This window comes from Rhinolophus sinicus, chromosome X (assembly GCF_036562045.2).
Source record: "Rhinolophus sinicus isolate RSC01 chromosome X, ASM3656204v1, whole genome shotgun sequence".
In the NCBI taxonomy this organism is placed as follows: domain Eukaryota; kingdom Metazoa; phylum Chordata; class Mammalia; order Chiroptera; family Rhinolophidae; genus Rhinolophus; species Rhinolophus sinicus.
In genome coordinates this window covers 3,035,906-3,056,648 of record NC_133768.1, presented here as the reverse complement: position 1 = coordinate 3,056,648, position 20,743 = coordinate 3,035,906, and the positions used below count along the sequence as shown (strand labels likewise).

General features: G+C 50.3%; 1 protein-coding gene across 4 annotated transcripts in view; it reads right to left on the bottom strand.

The window, feature by feature from the left end:
- The window catches only part of ANOS1 (anosmin 1), a 415,357-nt gene that overhangs the window by 147,540 nt on the left and 247,074 nt on the right, over positions 1 to 20,743 (bottom strand). For 2 of the 4 annotated variants that reach the window (XM_019712772.2, XM_074323215.1), the window contains exon 1: positions 5,352 to 5,689. The exons of 1 other annotated variant lie outside the window; for it this stretch is intronic. In XM_019712772.2, coding sequence (XP_019568331.2) covers positions 5,352 to 5,558 — 207 coding nt within the window. In that variant the 5' untranslated portion in view covers positions 5,559 to 5,689. Of the gene's footprint in view, positions 1 to 5,351; positions 5,691 to 20,743 lie in introns of those variants that run through there. One more of the 4 variants, XM_074323214.1, reaches the window with a different exon arrangement.

Below are 20,743 nucleotides of genomic sequence, written 5' to 3'. Positions count from 1 at the left end.
AGGCTGGCCTTTATTCCCAGGGACTCCCAAAAGGCCTGGCCACCCAGGTAAATAACTTAAAACGCACAGCAGGGCACATGACACAGCAGCGCTGAGGAGACACACCACAAATCACTCCTCCAAACCTCTCGGAGCCTGGGGCGGATTTGTGGCTGCTACGGGTTTCTGATGCCTTAATTGTTTGTTTACTTTTTCTTGGAGGAGAGACTGGTCTTCTAAGTAGAAGGAACTAATCACCAGCTTAGTTCTCTCTTTTGCCAAAGCAAACAGCTCCCCATTACTGCCGGGGAAACCTCTGATCTCTAATCGCTACCTAGAGAAGCCTATCAGAGGTACTTCACAGCGTGAAAAATGTCCCAGGAGGGAAGAACCTCTTAACACGGATAGAATTCTAGAATGAAGGGCCGAGCCTGCCAGCAACCTGCCTCTTATCTTCCAACAAAATCCCATGCCCGTCTTCCCTGGGCACTCCCGAATTCTGGCAGAGAAAGGGTCATACTCTCCCTGTCTACTGCTCACAGACTGCGGTTTCCCTCCAGCCTGATTCTCACCAGCAGCCTTTGAGAAAACACAGGCAGGGAAAGAGTGAGTGGCAGGTCTGCTGCCCCTTCGCGGGGTGAGTCTGTCCCTGGGCTCCGAGACGCAGCTCCCTTGGGTCACGGAGGCAGGAGGGGTCTCTATTAGCAATGTCCAGCTGGCACCAGAGAGGGGGTCACTCTCAAGGGAAGTGGGATTCGCCTAGGAAGAGACGGAGCTGTTGCAGGCACCACCTTCCTCCTTTCCCTCTTCTTTCATCTTCTAGGGATGCTGAGAAAATAAGCGCAGAGAAGGCTGTTCCCAAGTGAGCACAGATGGGCAACCTGCAGCCAGCCCTGTGTGGGACCTCCAGGCAGAGTGGGTCCGACCCCTTCCCAGAGCTCTGCACCCTTCACATACGAAACCCACACCAAGCCTGGCTTCACGGAGAAGCGACAGTGCGCGTGGCCCATGCTCAGAAGGGGACCGGCACCTGGGGGTTAGCGCTCCTTACTGGGGCGTGTTCTGGGGGCTTGGAGCCTCGGATCATGCATACTGCTGCCTCTCACTGCCCCCTCTCCTCCTCAGGACAGGTTCTTGGCTCCCCAGCCCCTGACCCCTGGCACCCCGTCCTCACCCCACTCTCCCTCCGCACTCCTTGCCCCAAATGACTGTCACACTCTGCCCCCTGCAGGGACCTGGGTGTGGGTGCCAGAAGGGCCAGGTTGAAAATGCATGCCCCGAGGTACCCCAGAATCTGGTGGGGGCTGTCCTCACCCCATGCAGGCAACACCCCACTGTTGGGTGGGTGGCCGGCCAGAGTCCAAGAGTCCACGGAAAGAAGCCTGTCACCCCTCCTTGATCCATGCACCAACTTGCATCCAGCGAGGAGGCTGAAACACACGTGGGGGTTGTCTGTCTGCTATGGGTTGAGCAGTAGGAGGGGGAGACCCGTGGCTCTACTTCCCAAGGATCCATCTGGAACAAAGTGCAATGCATTGGTCCGGTGATGGCAGAAAAGGGCACCGGGCAAGCATCACGCCTGAGCAAACGTGTGCACGCCAGGCCCCAGATACCTACGAAGGTCTACACACGTCCTGCAATATACCTTTTTGGGAGCCCATTGGCCACACCGCACATTGGGCACTTTGGGGGCTGGAGTCCCTCTCTTGCTCCTTCCCACCTTCCTGAGTCTGGTTTCTGCTTGTCCTTCCAGCCATGTCAAGTCACCCTCCAGAGAGGAGGCAGGAAATCCAAATTATGTAATGCATACAGATGGCACGCTCCGACATTTGCATATAACACTGGCACTACTCAACATAAACGGTGAACTCTAGACCAATAACTTTAAAACACCAGGACACGTCAAGAGAGAAGGGCCACAGAAGAAAGGAGAAAGTTTTACATGTTAGTTCCTTTAACAACACTTTTTTCCTTGCGCTTTGACTGATAGACCGACCACGGGTTTTCATTTTGCACCGGGTCCCAAAAATCGGGTAGTCAGTCCCGACGTAAATTAACCAACTAATAACCAATAAAATCCTAAAATTAAAAACAAACCCCCAAACGGGTAGCTGCCCTGACTGGGAACCCAGCCCCACCGTCTACGTATCAGCTGTGTGACGAGCCTGCCTTCTCGGCGTCTCCTTTCCTTATCCACTGTAGGAAAGGTGTGCCTTCCTCTCCCGCCCATGGTTATTGTAAGGACTAAGACAGCAAGATACCCAGAGCAGGGACTGGTTCTTAGGAATGTTCCAGTGAGTATCCACACATTCCCCCAACACGTACTATGATTGCTGGGCAGCTACTGGTCCCCAGGGGACACAGGAAGGGCTGGACGGTGGTCAGCCCCAAGCCACCCCTCTGCCAAGTGACAAGCTTCGGTGCACAGCACGTGTGCCTGGCTCCAAGGCCACGTCCCTGCTGCACACCCACTGCACACACCTCACCTTCATCCCGCTGGTAAAGGGATGTCCTTCCCACCCGCCTCCGCGGGCAGGAGTTTCACCACAGGCACATGTGATATGCGTGAACTTGGGCCGATAATGTGCCGGGTACCTGGGCCCTGCATCACGAGCAAGATGCTGATAACCTGGGAGGTGCTCACTTCTCCTGTTTCTTTCATGAGTGACAGGCAGCATTCAGTAGTGAAAGGAGGCAGTTCAGAATCCGTCTCCCATTCAGAATGGAATTCCAAGCTCCTGCAGGTCAGGGCTGTAGGTGCCTGATAATTCAGGGGTCGCCCATCCCCACCCCTACCTGTACGCACAACACTATCAAGAGCCTGTCCTTAAAGGAATGGTTGACAGCCAATGGCCAACGGTGAGGCCGACCCAGCCCTGCAGACGTGGAGGCACCAGGTGTGCCCCATGGACCTACAGACCTCCAAGGCTGGGAGGCAGGCCTTGGAGACGTGGAAAATGCATGTATTTGGGGTGGAGACGATTCGACTCCAGCCTCCTTTGCAGTACGCAGGCCACTGCCCCTGGCGGTTCTCTGTCCACGCCATGAGTGTACAGGCTGGGTTCTTCCTAGCCAAGGCCTGGTGGCCCTCACACCTGAGTCTACACACCCAGGTGGCCTTAAGGATGGAGGCAAGTCTGCTTCCATCCTTCCAAAGACGCCCAGAACTGTGGAACAGACGTTGGAAACCTGCGGCTGCTGCAGAGACAGCCTTCTGCTTGGGTTTCCATGCACAAGTGGGTGGGGTGGGGTGACCCTGACAAAAGGAGCGCTTCCAAAAGCGTCCTGTAGCCCAGCCTTTCCCGCCCTTTAATAAACACCACATGCAGTGTAATGAGAAGGCTGCAGCTTCTTCTTCCATGTCCTCCCAATTATTTTTAAAAGGGAAGCTTGGGATTTTATAAGGTGAGCGTGCTGCTGTCTTTTTAAATCTTAAGAAAGCCTTAATCCCTGCGATTTAGATAAATCAGGTAGGCATTACAGGTAGGGTTAACCCTCCGAGAGTGGCTTTGCAATTGATTGCAAAAGCAGCAGTTATTAAGTCCTAACTGAGTAATTTGCAGCTAATTAAAATGTAATCAGGATTGTCTGGCAATGTGTATTCTGTCAGCAGTTTTTCTTCCAACGAGAAATCATGCCAAGAGACCACAAGAAAAGCCTTTCATGGGACTTGGCTTGATCTAAACTGCTTCTTTAGCCGCTGAAACTGTAAAACAAATAAATTACAGCAACTGACAATTCACTAAAAAGAAAAAGATACTCTTTCCACCAGGAATGGGCTTCCCTGTTTCGTTGTGTTTTCTTTCTGTTGTTGTTTAAATGATCGCGTAGCATCTTCCCCGGAGGGTTACTTGCAGGGCAGCGCAGTGTTGACACACCAGGTGGCTGGCTGGGCAGGGGCCCTCTCCAGGATGTCCGCGTCATTTCACCCCGGGAGACGAGCCTTCGGTGTTCCCTTCCCCATGACCCAGAAGGGCCGCAGGGCTGCCAACGGCTCTGAAACCAGCTAGACGCTGCTTCTTTGAGCAGGAACAGAACCGCACACGCAAACTTCGCGAGCTGCGTCAGCCTCCTAAGCTCCCAACTTTGAGTTCTGGTGCCGTTCGACGCGAGGTGTCACCAGCTCTCACGCCAGTGTGCACACTCCGGAAGGTTGCCGAGATTCGTCCCAAACTCCGTCATTGCAACCGTCTCCTCTCGCAGCTTAATTCCCAGGCCCCTTGGAAGGTCCCCTCGCCCGCGCCCAGGGTATTTCTTAACGGCAGAGCGCTGACCTTAGAAATCCCAGGGGAGACCCTCCCACCCTACGACCCCGTCTCTTTCTGGCCTCCGCGGTGTTCCCTCCCTGCGGCGAGAAGTAGGGGTCTTACAACTGGTGAGCAGCTGAGGATGGAGGCGAGAAGACCGGGGAGAGCAGGACGGCAGACGACAGGAATGAGGCGTCTGCACGAATGATCTCAGAGGACGCGCGCTCGGAGCCACCGGGGAAGGCAGCTGCGCGCCTCGCCTCCGCGGAGCCGGGGAGCGACTCCCGCGCGCCCCCGCGCCCTGCAGCCCGGGTTCCTACGCAGGTCCCGCGGGGGTCCTCGCCCCTGTGGACCCCTCCACGGGCGCCAAGCGTGCTTCTCCCTGAACCTCTTACATACCCTCGTCCCCACAAGCGCTCCCCGCCCCCCAAGCTACGAGGGCAGGGCAGAAACGGACCCCAGGACTCCTCGCGGAGCCCCAGACACGGCCTTCTCGAATCCCGTACCCCCTGCAGCTCTTCCCTTATTCTCCGCGCTATTCACTGGCAGGACCTTGAAGCTTTGGGGTCCGAATTGGGGCGCGCACCGCCGCCACCACGCCCCGCCCCAGCACACACTCTGGAACACAGGACTTGACTCAAACGCCCTCCCTGGGGCCCGGAGGCTGGGCCGCGAGCCTCTGTCCCGACTGAAGAAGCTTCGCTCAACAGATACGGCCCGCGGGCACCTGCGGGGCTGGGCACGTCGCGCGGGTCCCCGGGCGCCGCCGGGCGCGCCTCGCCGCCTCGCTCGCTGTGTCGGCAGCACCCGGAGTTCGCGGGACTCGCCACCCGCCCCAAGCGCCGCGCTCCGAAGTCCCGGGAAACTAACGAACCCCTGCGCTCCCTAAGATAACGCCTTCGGCTTGCCGCCGGGAAGAAGGGAGCTAGGGAACAGGCTGCAGCCTTCGTTTTCCGCTCGGGAGCAAGGAGGGGGCTGGAACGGAGGGTTCGAGCGCCCGGACTGGAAAGTCCACGCGGAGGGACGGCGGGCCTGGCGGCCGCGCGGGGCGAGAAGTTGGGGCGCGGAGGCTGGAGGCGCGCTTCCCGCAGCGCCGGGAGGCCCGGCTGCGCGGCGGCCCCGTACCTGGAAGTGCTGGAAGAAGGCGGAGATGCGCGTAATCTGCAGGCTGAGGCATCTGGAGGCGCAGCGGGCGCGCTGGACGCTCCCGGCCGACAGCGACTCGTCCAGCCGCCGTGCGGCCGCCGCGCCGGGGCCGGCAGCCAGGCAGCTCCCGGAGGCCGCCAGCCAGAGGCAGAGGGTCAGGGCGGCACCGGGCGCCCCGGGCACCATGGCTGCGGGTCGGGGGCGCGGGCGCCGGGCGCTGGCCGAGGCTCCCCGCTCCGCGCCGGGGCCGCACTGCCGGGGACCGCGCGGCCACCGCAACTCCGCTGGAAAGTTCAATCATTCAACTCCAGCCCCCTGCGCTCCCAGCCGACCTCCCTCCCTGCGCGGCCTCCGGGGGTGGGGTGAGGGTGACAGGCGGCCGCGCCATTGGCTGGAAGGAACGTGAGTGACAGGGGGGCCGGGCGGAGGGCCGTGGGCAGGTCTACCCGGCTGCGAGCCCGGGCGCGCAAAGGGCGGGCGACACGGACCGGGTCCCCCCTCTGCGCCCCTCTAGGGTGGTCGGTCTCCCACGCAGCCCCCCGTCCCCACAGTCGGCATTTGCTCCCTCCTTTCGCCACCTCTTCCCTCCTCCAGGTAAACGTCAGGTGAGAGCAAAGCCGGGCCTGGGATGTGAGGTACTGTCTTGGGAAGGTCTCAGTCCCCCCAGGACGTCAGAGCTGCTGCAGGACGGACCGCGCGCCCCTAAGGTGTAGGCGTCCTCTGACATTCCTACCTCGGGTGCAAGCTGCGCTCCTGCTTTCGCATATTTCCAATTCCCCTTTTCCAAAGTAATAAGAGCTAAGCAACAGAAGTGAAATGGACGTAAGACGAGACAGAGACCAGGCACAGACATTTGATTAACATTGGTCCCCTCGCTTTCTCGCTCCCCCATGTCTTCTTTCCTTCCTGCATTCCTTCCTGCTTCCATCCCTCCGTTCGGTCCTTCCTGCATTCCTTCTTCACTTCTTATTACTTCCTGGAACAGGATCTGAGTGTATAGCCAGTGAGTGTTTAAAAGGGACCCACACACCTCGTTTCCTTGGGTGTCTCTTTTCCTAGCAGGCATTCCTCTCCTGGTGGCAGTTATGCAAAGCAGAAATCTTTCCTAAACTCTTTCTTCCGCTGGTACAACACTGGCCCCAAGCCTCTTGATTCAGCCTTTTCAGCAGTGAAATTGCCACCCCATCGTCCCTTGCCATCTTTCCAACGCTCCTTCACCCCACACGTCCTCCCTCCCCAGGTAGGGCCATGCCAGGGAAAGGGACACGGTGGCAGGTATAGCACACCACCTGTAACAACGCTGTCTACTTCCCTGAGCTCCATGGGCAGTGAGTGCTGCAGACCACAGGCAGGTGGGAGACCCCAGAGCAAGCTGTCTTCCGGCACAGGGACGTTTATGTAAGTGATGGAGTCAGAAAGACGCATGCACACCTCATATGCAGGTGCAGGGCAGCTGGTGACAGTCCTGTGCACGTTTTCAGACAGAAGTGCGTTTCCACATTCCCACACACACGACGAGGCATCTAGATGCACCAGCCTGTCACACACGCCCCACAAGGCTCCATTCCTCTTTGGGCGGAGTCTACGGCTTTTCCCAATTTCTAGCCCTTTCCCCTATTACGCACACTTTCGACTCTGCCACTGGGACACGGTCCTGTTAAATGATGACAGCCACGTACAGTTATCGCATTATACCTAGGAGTCTTGATTTCAAACACTTCATCTCCTGGGGACATGTCTTCACATAGTCAAGTCAGCAAGGCCAATACCAGGAATTGCTCAGTACGTTTCTCAATGAATGAAAAAATAGGTCAGTCATCGCGTTCCAACTTTCTGTGGGCAACGCCGGCCTCATGGGTGGGTGACCTTGACAGTCCTACAGGGCCCCCTCTTAGAAGGATCCACTCTTGGTTTAATGTTCCTTGCGTCCCCATGTAGATTTTCGTTTCGAACAAGGTTCAGATGACGGGTAGCCAGCCCCATCTGTAGGTCCCAGCAAGACGATATTACGCCTGAGCCGGAAACAGAGAAAAATTCAGGCGTGAGCTCACATGCGCTCAATAGTTTGTTTAAAAAGATGCCCAAAGCTGCCAACAGAAATCTTTTCAAAGTATGTTACACATAATTAAGACAGACCAAGAGGAAGGAAGCTGACCACGGTGACCCCAAGGGAGAAGGTGGCTGAAGATAAAGTGTAACGTCTGAATACAGGAATCGTTTTCTAAATGGTATCGCTCTCATTTGGGAATTAAAAAAAAACATTTCCAAAGGCCGTAGTAGATCCTTCCATAGTGTGTTAGAGTTTTCAAGTTAAGCAAATATCTGATCTTGGTGAAGTCAAGGAGATTCTGAATGCCTGCACTTTCTTACCGTAGCTTTGATTTATAACTTAGCAGGGCAGCTCACGAAATTTACCTTCTAGAAACAGAAATCATAAGGACATGCATGGCAACCTTTTAAAAACAGCTTTGAAACGTTCAAAGGCATCACTGCAATTTTTTTTTAAAGCACTATGTGTGCTACCTATCGGAGCCCCATGGCAGATTCATTTCCGTAAATCAGTGCGTTTTATAATAAACCACACAAGCAAGCCTGCAGTTGGCTGCATAGAAAGCGGGCGATTCAGCACATAGGACCACCTCATTATGCGTGTACTCAAGGAATACTTGTGGTTATACTGCTTCTTTTAGAATTGTCACAGACACCCTCTGTGATTATGCTGGCCTTTTTCATGTTATTCATTCTAATTGCCGTTTAAAGTAACTTTTCAAAGCAAAATATTTTGGTAATGTCAGAGGAACAGTTGCAAGGTAGTTTTATCATTCTGCTCACACACGCCCAGTTTCATGCACCACGGCCCAGAGGGTCACACATGGAAGCTCTCTTTCCACGGGGCCTGCTTAAGCCCCACCCTAAGGTCATGAAGGCCAATCACGTGAGGGGACAACCTGAAGTGTGTGTTGAATGAATGCAGGATACACAGACTGGTGGGAATCGTCCTGGGGCGTCAGGAAGAAAGGGCTTAGCATGTCTTTCCTCAAGGTTGGTTTGAACCCCATGATTGGAATTTGTCTGGATGAGGAATGAACCTTCTGGTGACTTCAGTTTGAGTTCAATAGACACATGGCTCATGGACAGCAGACACTCTTACCAGTAGAGGTGTCATCAAAGAGACAGCAGCATATGCGGCCGTCTTGATGAGGTTATAGAAGAAACACAACACAAAGTTTCCAAAAAGTTAGCTCTGCTCTTCCTTGCAGTTTACTTAGGGTATCCGTGCTTGCTTGTTTGTTTCTTAGCAGAGAGTAAGAACCCCTGGGGACCAGTTCAAGGCACACTGCAGACCCCAGAATAAGGGTCAACGTGTGGGGGAGGGCGCTGGCATCTCAACTTTTGAAAGCCACCCCCTCAGGTGATACTGGAGTAAGTGAACGAGAAACTGGTATGAAAGGGAATTGATTGGGAAAACATGCACCCCTATTAAAATGGGGCAGAATCTTTGCTTTCAAAAGCATGTATGACCTCATTTTGTTGAAATTACCTTTTTTAGGTCTGTGTGTTGCTGTGGATTGGACATACCAATCCATTCGCTCATAAACACGTATGTTATGTTTCCAACACGTTTACCCAAGACTCTCTTAGACTCATTGCTTTTTTGGCTAGTGGCTAATCTTTTTATAGGCTTTCCAGCGACATCTGATAAAGATACAATATGAAGGAAGCAAGAATGAGCTTTCTCTGAGCGAAACGCCCATGGAGCAGTCTCTCCCAAACTGGAAAAGACCAATACTTTAATTTGATGGCATTTATGAGTCTCTAACCAAATGCGGTCGCAGATCTCTGGTGAGGGGCTATGGGGAACAATGCAGTGATGGGCAGAGAACTCACACATGAGGTGCAGTTTCCTCTTACTTGCTTTCATTTGAGGATGCAATACCACACACCTTCTCTCAGAAAGTGCCACTAACTTGCTGAAAAGAAAATGGGAGAAAAGCAAGAAGGGTTGCCTGGTAGGGCCTGGGCCCATACTCAGGTCCACATGGCCAGGCTAAGTTGTCAGGAGTGGGCTCTTCTAGATTCCTTCTTTAACTGTGATTTCCTCCTCCAGACTCAATTCCCTCTGCTCAGCTTTGAATGAACGACCCAGGGAATATGGAAAGAGTTGCTAAGAGAGAAAAAGAAATAGTGAAGTGGGAGGCAAGGACGCAATTAACAGCTGAATGTGTAAGTACCAGATTTGCATCTTTTGTAACATGATTTCAGGCAAGAATGGGGCTGGGGAGAAGCTCTACGGTACTGTACCGACCTGGTCCCTGATGGCCAATTTAATCATTTTACAAAGGAAAAATGATGTAGCTTTTGTTGTAGGATCACTAAATATACACTCGACTCTTCAGACAAGAGCACCCTCATCCATTTTTCCATCATCTGCTTTCTTTGATTAGCGTGCAATGTGCGTATTCTATCCGGACACAGCTCTGGCAGGGAACACCTTTTCCTCTTCAGTGAGACAACATTTCAGGTGCACCATCTGCAGGTGTAGAGGTACTATTTTTATTGGTCACCTCAACGGTTGCTAAGATTCCACTAAGCAGTATTAGAAATGTGGTTGCTGTCACTTTTGTGTGCGAAAGAACATCTTACATCTTTACACCTTTTTTCCTGCAAAATACACAAAGAATTGTCAGCTAATACCATATCCAGCTTCCACTGCTTTTCAGGAATTGGTCTCCCTGCCCTTTTGCCTCCCCTCCCCCATCACCACCAATCCATCCACTAGTGATACATTTGTCTGCAGTCAAACTAAGAGCCTAGTCTAGGTTGAGTCATTCTGCAGGTTTCATCTGTTACTGCAGTAATCACTAAAGTTAAAATAATTACTAATACATGAAATGTATCGGAAGTTGCATTTTCATGTTTTAAGGACAAGCTCTACAGTGATGGCTAAACTCGAGTGTGAATGCTTTTTCCTTCCAGCATATCACCCCAGGGATTTTTTTTATTAGTTTCAGGTGTACAAAGCAATGTAATAAACATTCACACCCCTCACAAAGTGATAACCCCTCTCCTCCAATCTGCGACCCCTCTGACATCGTATGTAGCTGTTACAATTCCATTCACACTATTCCCTATGCTGTACCCCACCTCCTGTGACTACATATATATTAAATTATAGTTGACATTCATTATTATTCAGGTTCAGCTTCAGGTGTACAGTGCAGTGGTCAGGCATCTACACCGTCCCTGAGGTGGTCTCCCTAGTAAGACAAGTGTCCATCGGATACCCTACAAAATCTTTACAACATTATTGATTCTATAACCCCAGGGATTTTTAACCTTAGCACATTCCATGGCCTCTGTTGGTTTCATTGTCTCACTGAGCGTCACAGCTGCTGGGCCCTGCAAGGAACATTGGGTTCTGAACGCAATGATTTCACAAGATGTCCAATGCCAGTAAAAGTGAACACCTCTCACAGTGACTAGGCCAGTAAGTGCTATCACCCTAATTCTAACATTAGCCACACAAGCAGTCATACAGACTCGGGATTCTCACGTCGGACTTCACATAGAAACTGGAGATGTTGGAAAATACACAAATAGCCATCAAGGAAATCCTGCTTAATAGCCGAATGCAGGAAATGATTTAACATATAAAAAGCACCTTGTGTGTTTCTGGTTCTTGAACATGACCCAGAGATTCCTGGTGTGCCCCCAAACATACATTGTGAGAAGCTTCAGCAAATTAAAAGAAATTTCAAGTCATATACTTTGAACTAAATCTTAAACGATATAACTTTAACTAAAAACCTTATTTTCCACCTCTGAGTGGCTTACTTTTCATGTGCAATAAAGGTGTTTTTCAGTAAAATATTTAAAATTTTGTAAAATGAGAATTTTTTTAAAGCTTTTTGAAACAAAGCTCAAATAAGCAATCATGCTTTGATTCTGAGTTTCACTCCTAAACATGAAAAGAAACCTACAGGTGCTCTTCAGAAACACTGAAACTCCATTCCGTCAAAAGACTTAAAGTGGGTTTTTCTTTGATGTTTCCAAGCTCATTGAAATTTACAATGAGCCATATAAATACCATAGATTTGGAGAGGCGCTGCAGAAAAACAGGCGCTGCAGAAAAGAGGCGCTGCAGAAAAATCGACAGAGCAGCTTTTAACAGGAAACAGCGCCACCCGCTGGCCATATATGTAAAGTGCAAAGGACCTTGAGGGAATCTTACATCTGGGATAATCTATTACTATTAGTGCTAAATTGCCAACTCTACAGCCTGAATCTGAATGAGATAAGCAGGGAATAGACTCAGGTACTGCCGACTAGATTAATCTAGTGTGAATTGAAACATAGGACGGTTTTCTTGTATAAACACAGTCTCGCTGAGCTAAATTAGAGAAATGAGGTTTGTAGTCTTCAAATGCATTGTTCCTAGTTTTTAACCACTTCTCAAACTATTCACCACAAAATGCAATGACAAAGGGGGCTGTGTGTGAATTACAGTCGAAGGAGCTTCCGTTCAGAACACCTCTTTTGCAGCTCACACACTGCTTGCCTCTTAAGATGTCACAAAACATGAGAATATATGAATAAAATTCAACAGCAGGGGCAACTAAAGCAAAGAAGGTTGACAGGCTTTATCTACAATGCTAGTGAACATAAAGGGGACCCAGAAACTGCCTTTCAATGCTCACTGGCCACTTTCCACAACGTGAGCTGACAGTCAAGAAATGAAGATAAACACATTTAAGAACTTGAAGGAAACACGTGATACCCAGAGACCAAGTGAACAGATGGATGACGGGCAACTAAGGCATGAATTAATACTTTTCTCTTCTGAACCAACAGGAGAGAGAAAGAAAAAGAAAGGGAGGGGGAGGGGGAGGGGGAGGGGAGGGGAGGAGGAGGGGAGGGGGAGGGGGAGAGAGAAGGAAGGAAGGAAGGAAGGAAGGAAGGAAGGAAGGAAGGAAGGAAGAAAGAAAGAAAGAAAGAAAGAAAGAAAGAAAGAAAGAAAGAAAGAAAGAAAGAAAGAAAGAAAGAAAGAAAGAAAGAAAAAGCAGCACTCCCTAGGACCAAACCAGAACAAAAACAAAACCAAAATTGCTGGTTTCCTTCAGTATTTTCTATGGTGCCTACCTGAAACCAGGGGGAGAATATTCGCCTCTCTGGTTCCATCTTGGGTGTTTCGAAAGGTCAGAAAGGCCAAGCTCATTCCCTTCCCTTCTCCATCCAGTTGCTTCTGGGCGCCCTAATGCCTGCTACCCCTTCTTCACACACCCACACTCCCTTTCACACAAAATGTGGACTTAGAATTCCAGCTGATGCTCGCAGAGGCCAGGCGCTCGCTTGCAGGCTGGGGAAAATATGGACTGGGGTGTGGAGAGGGGGGTTACTGACACCGTGAGAGGTACTGAAAAGATGAAGAAGGCCTGAAGCACGCAGAAACTCATCAGACCACATCTGGACTCTGCCTCCCAGCATGCCATTCGGCTGCTGTAATGCAGCAACGCCGGTTACAGCGGTCTGCAGGCGGCAGCAAAGGGCAGGGAGGAACCACCAGCATCGCCCTGCGGGCTCAGAGGACTGGAGCCCGGGGCCTGAAGCTCAGCCCCAGGGCCCCAGGTGAAACAGCTTCAGAAGCCAGGATTGATTGGCACTCCAGCAAATCCTGAGGTGCAGGGAAGGGAAGAAAGAAGCCCTCCAACCATCAGAGAACAAAGCAGGACTTCATCAGAGATGAAACCAAGACTAGAGGACTACTTCTTAAAGTAAACACAGAATGCATTCCTTAAAAAAATAAAATAACAACAGTAATTATATCTATAGTAAACTTAAGACATGCTTTTCATGATAAATACCTTCAAGAGAGAAAAGAGACTCGTACAAGAGTGGAAGAAAATGCTTTCACAGTACACACAGCTGACACATACGAGAATGAAGACTAGGGAAGGAAATCCTACAGATCAATACAAATAGCACAAACACACCCATAGGAAAATAAGCAACGTTGGAAACAGGCATGGGCAGATGAGGGAACACGTGTCTCTAAAAAGATTCAGCATCCCTGGGGATCAGGGAAGAAAACACCTACCACGCACGCATCCAGAGTGGATGCGAGTCTGTGCCCTCTGTCCCGGGTGCAGTTCAAATGTGACCACACTACAGAGCACGTGGCTCCAGCCCTTTTATACATCGCTGGTGGCCATACGCACTGATGTGTTCACTGTGGAAAAGGGCAGACGTCCCCTCTAAACAACCGACCACTCACGCAGCTGGTGATGCCAGGTTCCGTCCAACCCCAGACCCACTAGTGCACGTGCGTTGTCCAAACGGCACAGCAGCAGCAAGTGTATCAGCTCAGCTCCCGTGAGCAAGACCTGGAAACCAACAAGGCATCCATGGGCGGGACAGCAGACGCTCCAATGCTGTTGCTACTCCCATGATGACACAGTAGACAGCCGTCAAAATAAATTGATTGCTGAGATGCACGTGTGAAAGATCGACCTTAGTTGATAACAGCAAGTGAACACAACCGCCAGCAGTTGGAGCTGGCAGGATATCCTTTTTACAAAGTCAAAGCTAACGTGAATAAAAACAACTTATGAGTAACCATGTATGTGCACAAATCCATCTAAACAGGAAAGAGAATCATTGGCAATGCATTGCAGGGTCACGGAGGACAAAGCAGGCGGATTGTAAAAGATGGAGCTTTCATTGTTGGCGACAGAATTTGCTAGTACCCTTTCCACTATTAACGATGAGTAATTAAACAGCTAGCTGAATAATGTAAAACAGGCCATCGCTGGAACATTGATGAAAATGTCACTGACCGGGAATTATATATAATCTATCCAACTCCATGTCCCTGGAATTTAATTAAAAAATATAATGAAGCAAAAAGAACCGCGGCAAACACCACATGTTTATTTAAGCGGCAATTCAGGGGCCAGCCTAATACAATATTAAATGTATTCTTTGTTGAAAGAATGAGTCAAAAAGCAATTCTTTTTTTTTTTTTTTTCTTTTTTTCTGGGTGCAAAGTCACAGAAGGATAAGGCTTAGTAATCCAATGTTATCCTCGGGAATAATAAAGAACAAACAGGTAATGCTCAAATGACTAAAGAGCGTTGCCCTCAAGAACGAACTTGCTCCACACTTTGTGAAACTGTCTCGAATCCCTGGCAAAACCGTATGTCACTGTCAGAAGACATTAGAAGGTAAAAAGTGAAAGAGTCACTGGGAAAAGGTCAGAACGACATGGTTTAAACCACCAGTTCCCTCGGCAATAATGTGGTCTTCAGCGGCCCTCATGGCTGCCCACTGAGAGGGCACACCTTGCTTTTCAGTTCTTCACTCTCCCAGGAGATCAGAATGTGAGGCTCACCATACAGAGGTAATATTCAAAACCACGGGCTGAACGAGATCAACGGGCAGCAAATGTGGGTACAAAAAAGACAAGCTACAATGGTTCACACAAGCCAGGGACGTGGCTACTGCAATCACACGGCCGTTGTTATATCCATGGGTTAGTAAGGTCTGGGCACCACTGGGTTTCATCGTAGCCAATCCATGGGTGAGCCAGGCTCCGGCACTTAGGGGGGCTCTGGGCCCCAAGCTGTCATTGAGCCAGGGGCTCTACTTCACACGGGAGAGAAAGGTTCCTGTAAAGGGGTAGCAGTCGTTATGGAAACTGACTTTAGTCGCTCCCAGGCCCAAGGTCCCTGGCACAGTTGTACAGACATAGGCACACGGTCTTCAGTTCAGCTTGGTGACCGGGGAACTTGTCCCCATAAGGATGGGGTCTTCTGGTCAAAGGCTGAGAGTAACATTTACATCAGCGCTGAAGGACCTGGCAGACGTTCCCCTATTTGACTAAACACATAGTTTATTTTCCTCTTTTCTCCCCCTCATTCATTGAACCATACATACATCCTTGGAAGTCAAGAAAGTTTCGTTAAAAATCAGCCAGAATCGTCTTAGAAATCGAGGTCTGAGGCAACGATGACAGTCCTGGGAGATCTATAGATAGCTCACAGCAGCCTCTCACAGTTGGAAACCTATTTCTTTGATTTCGAAGGAGGTGGCGATTTCTCCTGTCGGTGACATTCCGTGACATCTCCTGGGCATGTACAACCAATCATAGGTGCCACCAACAATTCACGGAACTCACCGGAAGTGAGCAATGGCCATGGCCAAGTGTGTGGACGTGCAGAAGAAGACGGCCTCCTGCCTGCGGTCAGGCCTACAGGGACGGTGGGAGGCCACTGACTGGGCTGTGAGGTTAATTGTGTAACAGTCGGTCTCAGAGTCGGCAAGCGAGGTAGCAGGGTCTAGCTCATAGCCTGATGGTGAGGCTTCCAGGCAGGAATCCTTATGCCATGCCCAGAAGCCTGGGGCATCCACGGATGACATCACCCAAGTCCCCACTTAAACCTGTATGTTTCTTGTTTGCTGTATTGTCTGGGGTGGATGAATTTGTCTACACCCCGGTGCCTTCCGTGAAGAAGCAGGGAGTATCAGAGAAAGGAACCCACATTTGTTCCTTTCTGGGATGAGTGGTTGGAAAACAAAACAAGAGCTGGAACGCTGAGTGAAGAGATCGGTTCTCTTCAAAACCCTTACAACAAGGTTGTGGTTTCTTATACGGGGCTCACCTACGTCTCAGCTCTGCTTTGTCACTGGGACTGCTCCTGCCACCTGGTTTGACAACCCCGCTGGATTTCCCTCCTACCTTCGAAAGGTGTGTGGTCATGATTTCCTTCCAATCTCACACAATTTCTAGCAGATATTTTGAAAGCCATTCTAGAACCATCACCCCACACTTTGCAATTGCATTGACTGACTCTATTGATTTTTATTTTCCCTGCTAAATGGCTAGTCTGGCAAATGTGAAATTTAAGAGAAAAATAAATTGCTGACTCAAAATAAAGTCATGAAACTGGGGACATAAAAAATGTTGGAAGATCGTTATTAGCTGGGTTTCTAAGACTAGCTCGCACGTTAACATGACCCACTAGGAGTGCATCACATAAAACGGATGGTGTTTTTTATGAGATTATTGTAATGTGTGTCCTTATAGCTGCAACGTGCGAAATCCGTCTCTATTTCTACTTGGGAAGTGCCAGTAGGTGGCTTACAACATTGTGAGTTTCATGACTGTTACCTATTCACTGTATTAGACACCTCTCTCCTTCCAGAGCTCTTACTGCTTCTGTTACTATAGACTGGTGACATACATTTTAGCAGAAAGTCAGAAGATGTGGTATTTCCTGCTTTATATGTCATATTCTCGAAGCATGGCCAAGTAGTTACTTATCTCTTAGACGTACCTATATTTTATGTGCTTTATTTGCATAATGTTCACATACAGTCAGATTAAAAGCCCACTGGAACTTTACGTAAATATGAAAAGAGCGGTAAAGTAGTCATTAGAGGTTTCACAAATCTTAGCATTTTCCAGGGGGTTGAGCACGTTATCATTTGGCTTGCTGTTTGTTCGGGAAGAAATCCTGGCTTGTTGCCTCGTACTTTGGTACGTCGGGATTATCATTTAACACGTTGCGTACGGATCACGAGAATCTTCACGAGGGATTTAAACCCCACCGTACGCAACGTGTTAATAATAACTAGCCTGCAAAGGAAATACCATTACCCAAGTCTTACTGATGTAACAATAAGGGTCAGACAAATAAAGCAATATGCCCAATGCTCACAGTGGGTACGTGTGGACCTGTTGCCCAAACCGAGGTCCAGCTACTCCAAAGCCCATGCGTTCTGTGTGAGACCATCATTCCAGAAAAAAAGGAACAGAAGGATTTAGCAGGAGGAAGAAAGAAATGGGGAGGAAAAATAAATGTGCCGAAGGCTTCAGCAGTGATGACGGGACGTTAAAGGTTGGCGCTAAGATCGTACACAGAAGTCGAACCTTTGTGAATGAGTGAGAAATACAAGGAACCGTAATATTATCTCAGGGAGCTACTCAGAAGGATCACACCAGCCAGGATATTAGTGAGTCTACAGCCCAAGACGCAAGGGGCACGCTGACCAACTCCAAACATCTAGAAGCACGGATCCCGGGACGCATGGATGGCCAGCGCACACAGCCACCATCTCATCCATGGAGCAGAGGTCAGGACATTATACAGGCCGTCAGGAGTCTAAAACAAGTTTGCCATCCCCTGATATAAAACACCGACACCATGCTGGGCACACGGCCGCCCTCATGTGACAAACCACTTTGCCTGCCTCCCACCCGTATGCTCTTTCTATTTTGCCCACCAATGTCATTTTCCATAGGTCCCTGACGCAGCTTCCTTACATCTGACCGCCTCTCACCACCTGCTCTGACACACTCTGTTGCTTCCCGCTGCAGAAGCTGTGTGGTGGGTCCTGCTCCGTCACACCGTCAGCCCGTGTCAGCAGAGCGAGCTCTGAACGCACAAAGTAGATGGTGGCCCCCTCCTCGCTGCCCCGCATGGCCTACCCTCACTCAAGGTTATGTCCAATCTCCCGCTGGCCCTCACGGCCCTTCCTGCCTGCTATGCCCGCCTCTCTCTGATCTCGTGCCATCTCCTTGTTCTGGCCCCTGCAGCCCCAATGCATATGTCCCGCACTTCAAGTTTGTTCAACCGTCCGAACCTTAGCTAAGGCTCTTTCTCACGTCAAAGACATGTTCACACTCGTCCTCTGCTGGTCCTCAGCTCTCTCCTCTGTTATCACCATCGCATTTGCCTCCAGGAAAATAATTCCACCAGTGCCAACGAAACACTCCTCGTGTTTATGAGGACTGCATTTTGAATGTCATTAAACAAGAAATGCAAATGTTCTCAACATTCTCAACACATAAAACGTGGTGTAGGCGTCGGTTTTCATTCCCCTATCATCGCTATAAAAAAAGTTATAAAATGGGTGGTAATAAGCAGAGAAAAACGTTTTTGTCGGGATCTGATGTGTAGCTCTCTACCACAATCACTCCCTACACGCTGTTTCATGTTTCGTCCTAACACGTACATCCACCTGAAAACGCCTTCTATGTTCACGTTTATTTACTTATTTTATTTACGTGCTTGCTCCTTCTCGCTCTCTGATTCAATGTAAGCTCCACAAAAGCGGGGTTTTGTCCACCAAATTTGCCACTGTTGACCCCTAACAAGAACTCCACAAGTAGTTACAGAATATTGAGACGCCTCCCTGTTTACAGACATAATTTATTTTGTGACACATCCTGCTGGTATGTGGATGAGATTTACAGCCTTTGGGCCAGATGGAGGGTCTCTGCTACTTTACAACTGCCCTGCCTTCTCTCAGTGGTGTGTGTCCTGGTGCATCCTGCCCTTCCTTCCCTCATGGGGTACTGCTCCCCTCTTTCATACTGTTTTCTTATGATTCTGGAACATTCCTGGCTTATCTGCCCTCAGGGTCTTTGTCTGTGCAGTTTCCTCCGCCTGAAATAGACTGGTGGGAGCTTCTTTCATAACTGACGTGTCACCTCTGTGCAGTGTTTGCTCAGATGCAACCCCTGGGTTCAGCCCACCCTGGCGTCCAAATCTAAAGTGATTCGCTGCCCCCACCCCGATATGCTGGAATCCCCTGCCTCCACTGTACCTCCCCGCGACCCTCTCGTGAAAGCCTCCCCACTCTCTTAACGTCTAAAAACACTGCAGCATAAAACTATCACTATGTAAAATATAATAATGTAAAATACAAATACTTATAAAACGCTTATTGCTTATTATGTCTCCCCCAAAAAAGGTACGCTCCACAAGGGCAGAAATCTTGGTCCATTTGCTCCACTCCTTACTCTGTGTGGGCTGCTATGCCAAACATGCCACAGGCTTGGGGGGGGGGAGGGTTCAACAACACACATTTATGTCTCACAGTTCTGGAGGTTGGAAGTCCAAGGTCAGGGTGTCAGAAGGTTCTGTGTCTGCTGAGAGCCCCCGTGCTGGTTCATAGATGGTGTCTTCTAGCTGTGTCGTCACCTGCTGGAAGGGGCGACGGGCTCTCTGGGGTCCGTTATAAGGGCACTAGTCCCATTCATGGGGGCCCCACCCCCGGGACCTCATCATCTCCCAAAGCCCTCACCTCCTACCACCATCACACTGGGGGGTAGTTTCCAACATATGAACTTTAGCTGGCGGGGCAGGGTGGGGTGGGGTGGAGTGGGGGACACACAAATACTCAGACTGGGGCACTGCCTGCCTCAGTGCTACTGGGGCTCATGCCCGCAAGCTGTCCCCTGAGCAGGCTGCAGCTGGGATTGGCCAGTGGGACGTCCTGGCAGGTGCCTCCAGCTGGCTGTGTCTTTTATAAGATTCCAGCACCTCTGGATATGCTGGCTGCGGTTGGTAAAGACACGGGGTTTGGAAATCACTGCCTCCTTCATCCATCCGTCCCCTTGGGGTGGGGCGGTGGCTCTGGACGCTCGCTGCTCTTTGCTTTGCCTTACTATCCCTTATGGGTTGTTTCCTTTTCCCATCACCTTCCCTACCTTCCTGAATGAAACTCACAGTTACAAACACTCAGCGTGGCTTCTGTTTTCCTGGCGTGTCTTGCGATTCTCTTTCTTCTGGTTGTTAGCAGATGTCTCGGACGGTGGCGTTACATGGTAAGTCATGAGCACGTCCGTGCCCACTCACCACGTAACTCCACCAAGCCTCTTAGCAGCTCAGTACGCTTGGCAGGGAGGCTCTGGTTTTATAGGATCCCCTCGTTATCGTAAGACAGGTGCGTTGTAAGTCACCCGCTGCAGACAAGAGTTGTCACCTGATCTGTGGTGCAGTGGACGCACAGGCATATATGGCAGAGTCATTAATCATGAGATTTCAATATGAAGAGACACATTAAGTGCATCTCTGCGTCCCCATTGTGCAATGTGATGCCTGGGATATAACAGTTACCCAATGAATGCTCATGTAGTGATGAAATGAATGCATGCACTGACAATACTAAAACGTATGCACGCTGTGTATCCCACATCACAAAACAGGGGAGCATAAGAGTTCTGGCAACCCAGGAGCATATGAATGAAGAAAAATCCCCTAACCTGCAACAACAACCAAAAAGGGCCAAGGACGAATGTGTATGAGTCACCAGAGGAGGGACTTTCTGGAAGGATCTCAGGGCACCTGGACGGCCAAACCCCCAGTGACCACACATCTGGGTACCGCCTTCCTCAGGGTCTGTGGGCCTTCCGAAACGGAGCCGTGATGGGCTGACAGTCACCAGGAGAGGGAAATTCGGGGAGCTCAGATCTAGACAGGAAGGTAACCCTCCTGAGGTCGCAGGCAGGCTTAAGGGCACTGGTGTTTAAAGGACAAACTCTGACACAGACATGGGGGACAGAGCAGGGCATGGAGAGGCACAGA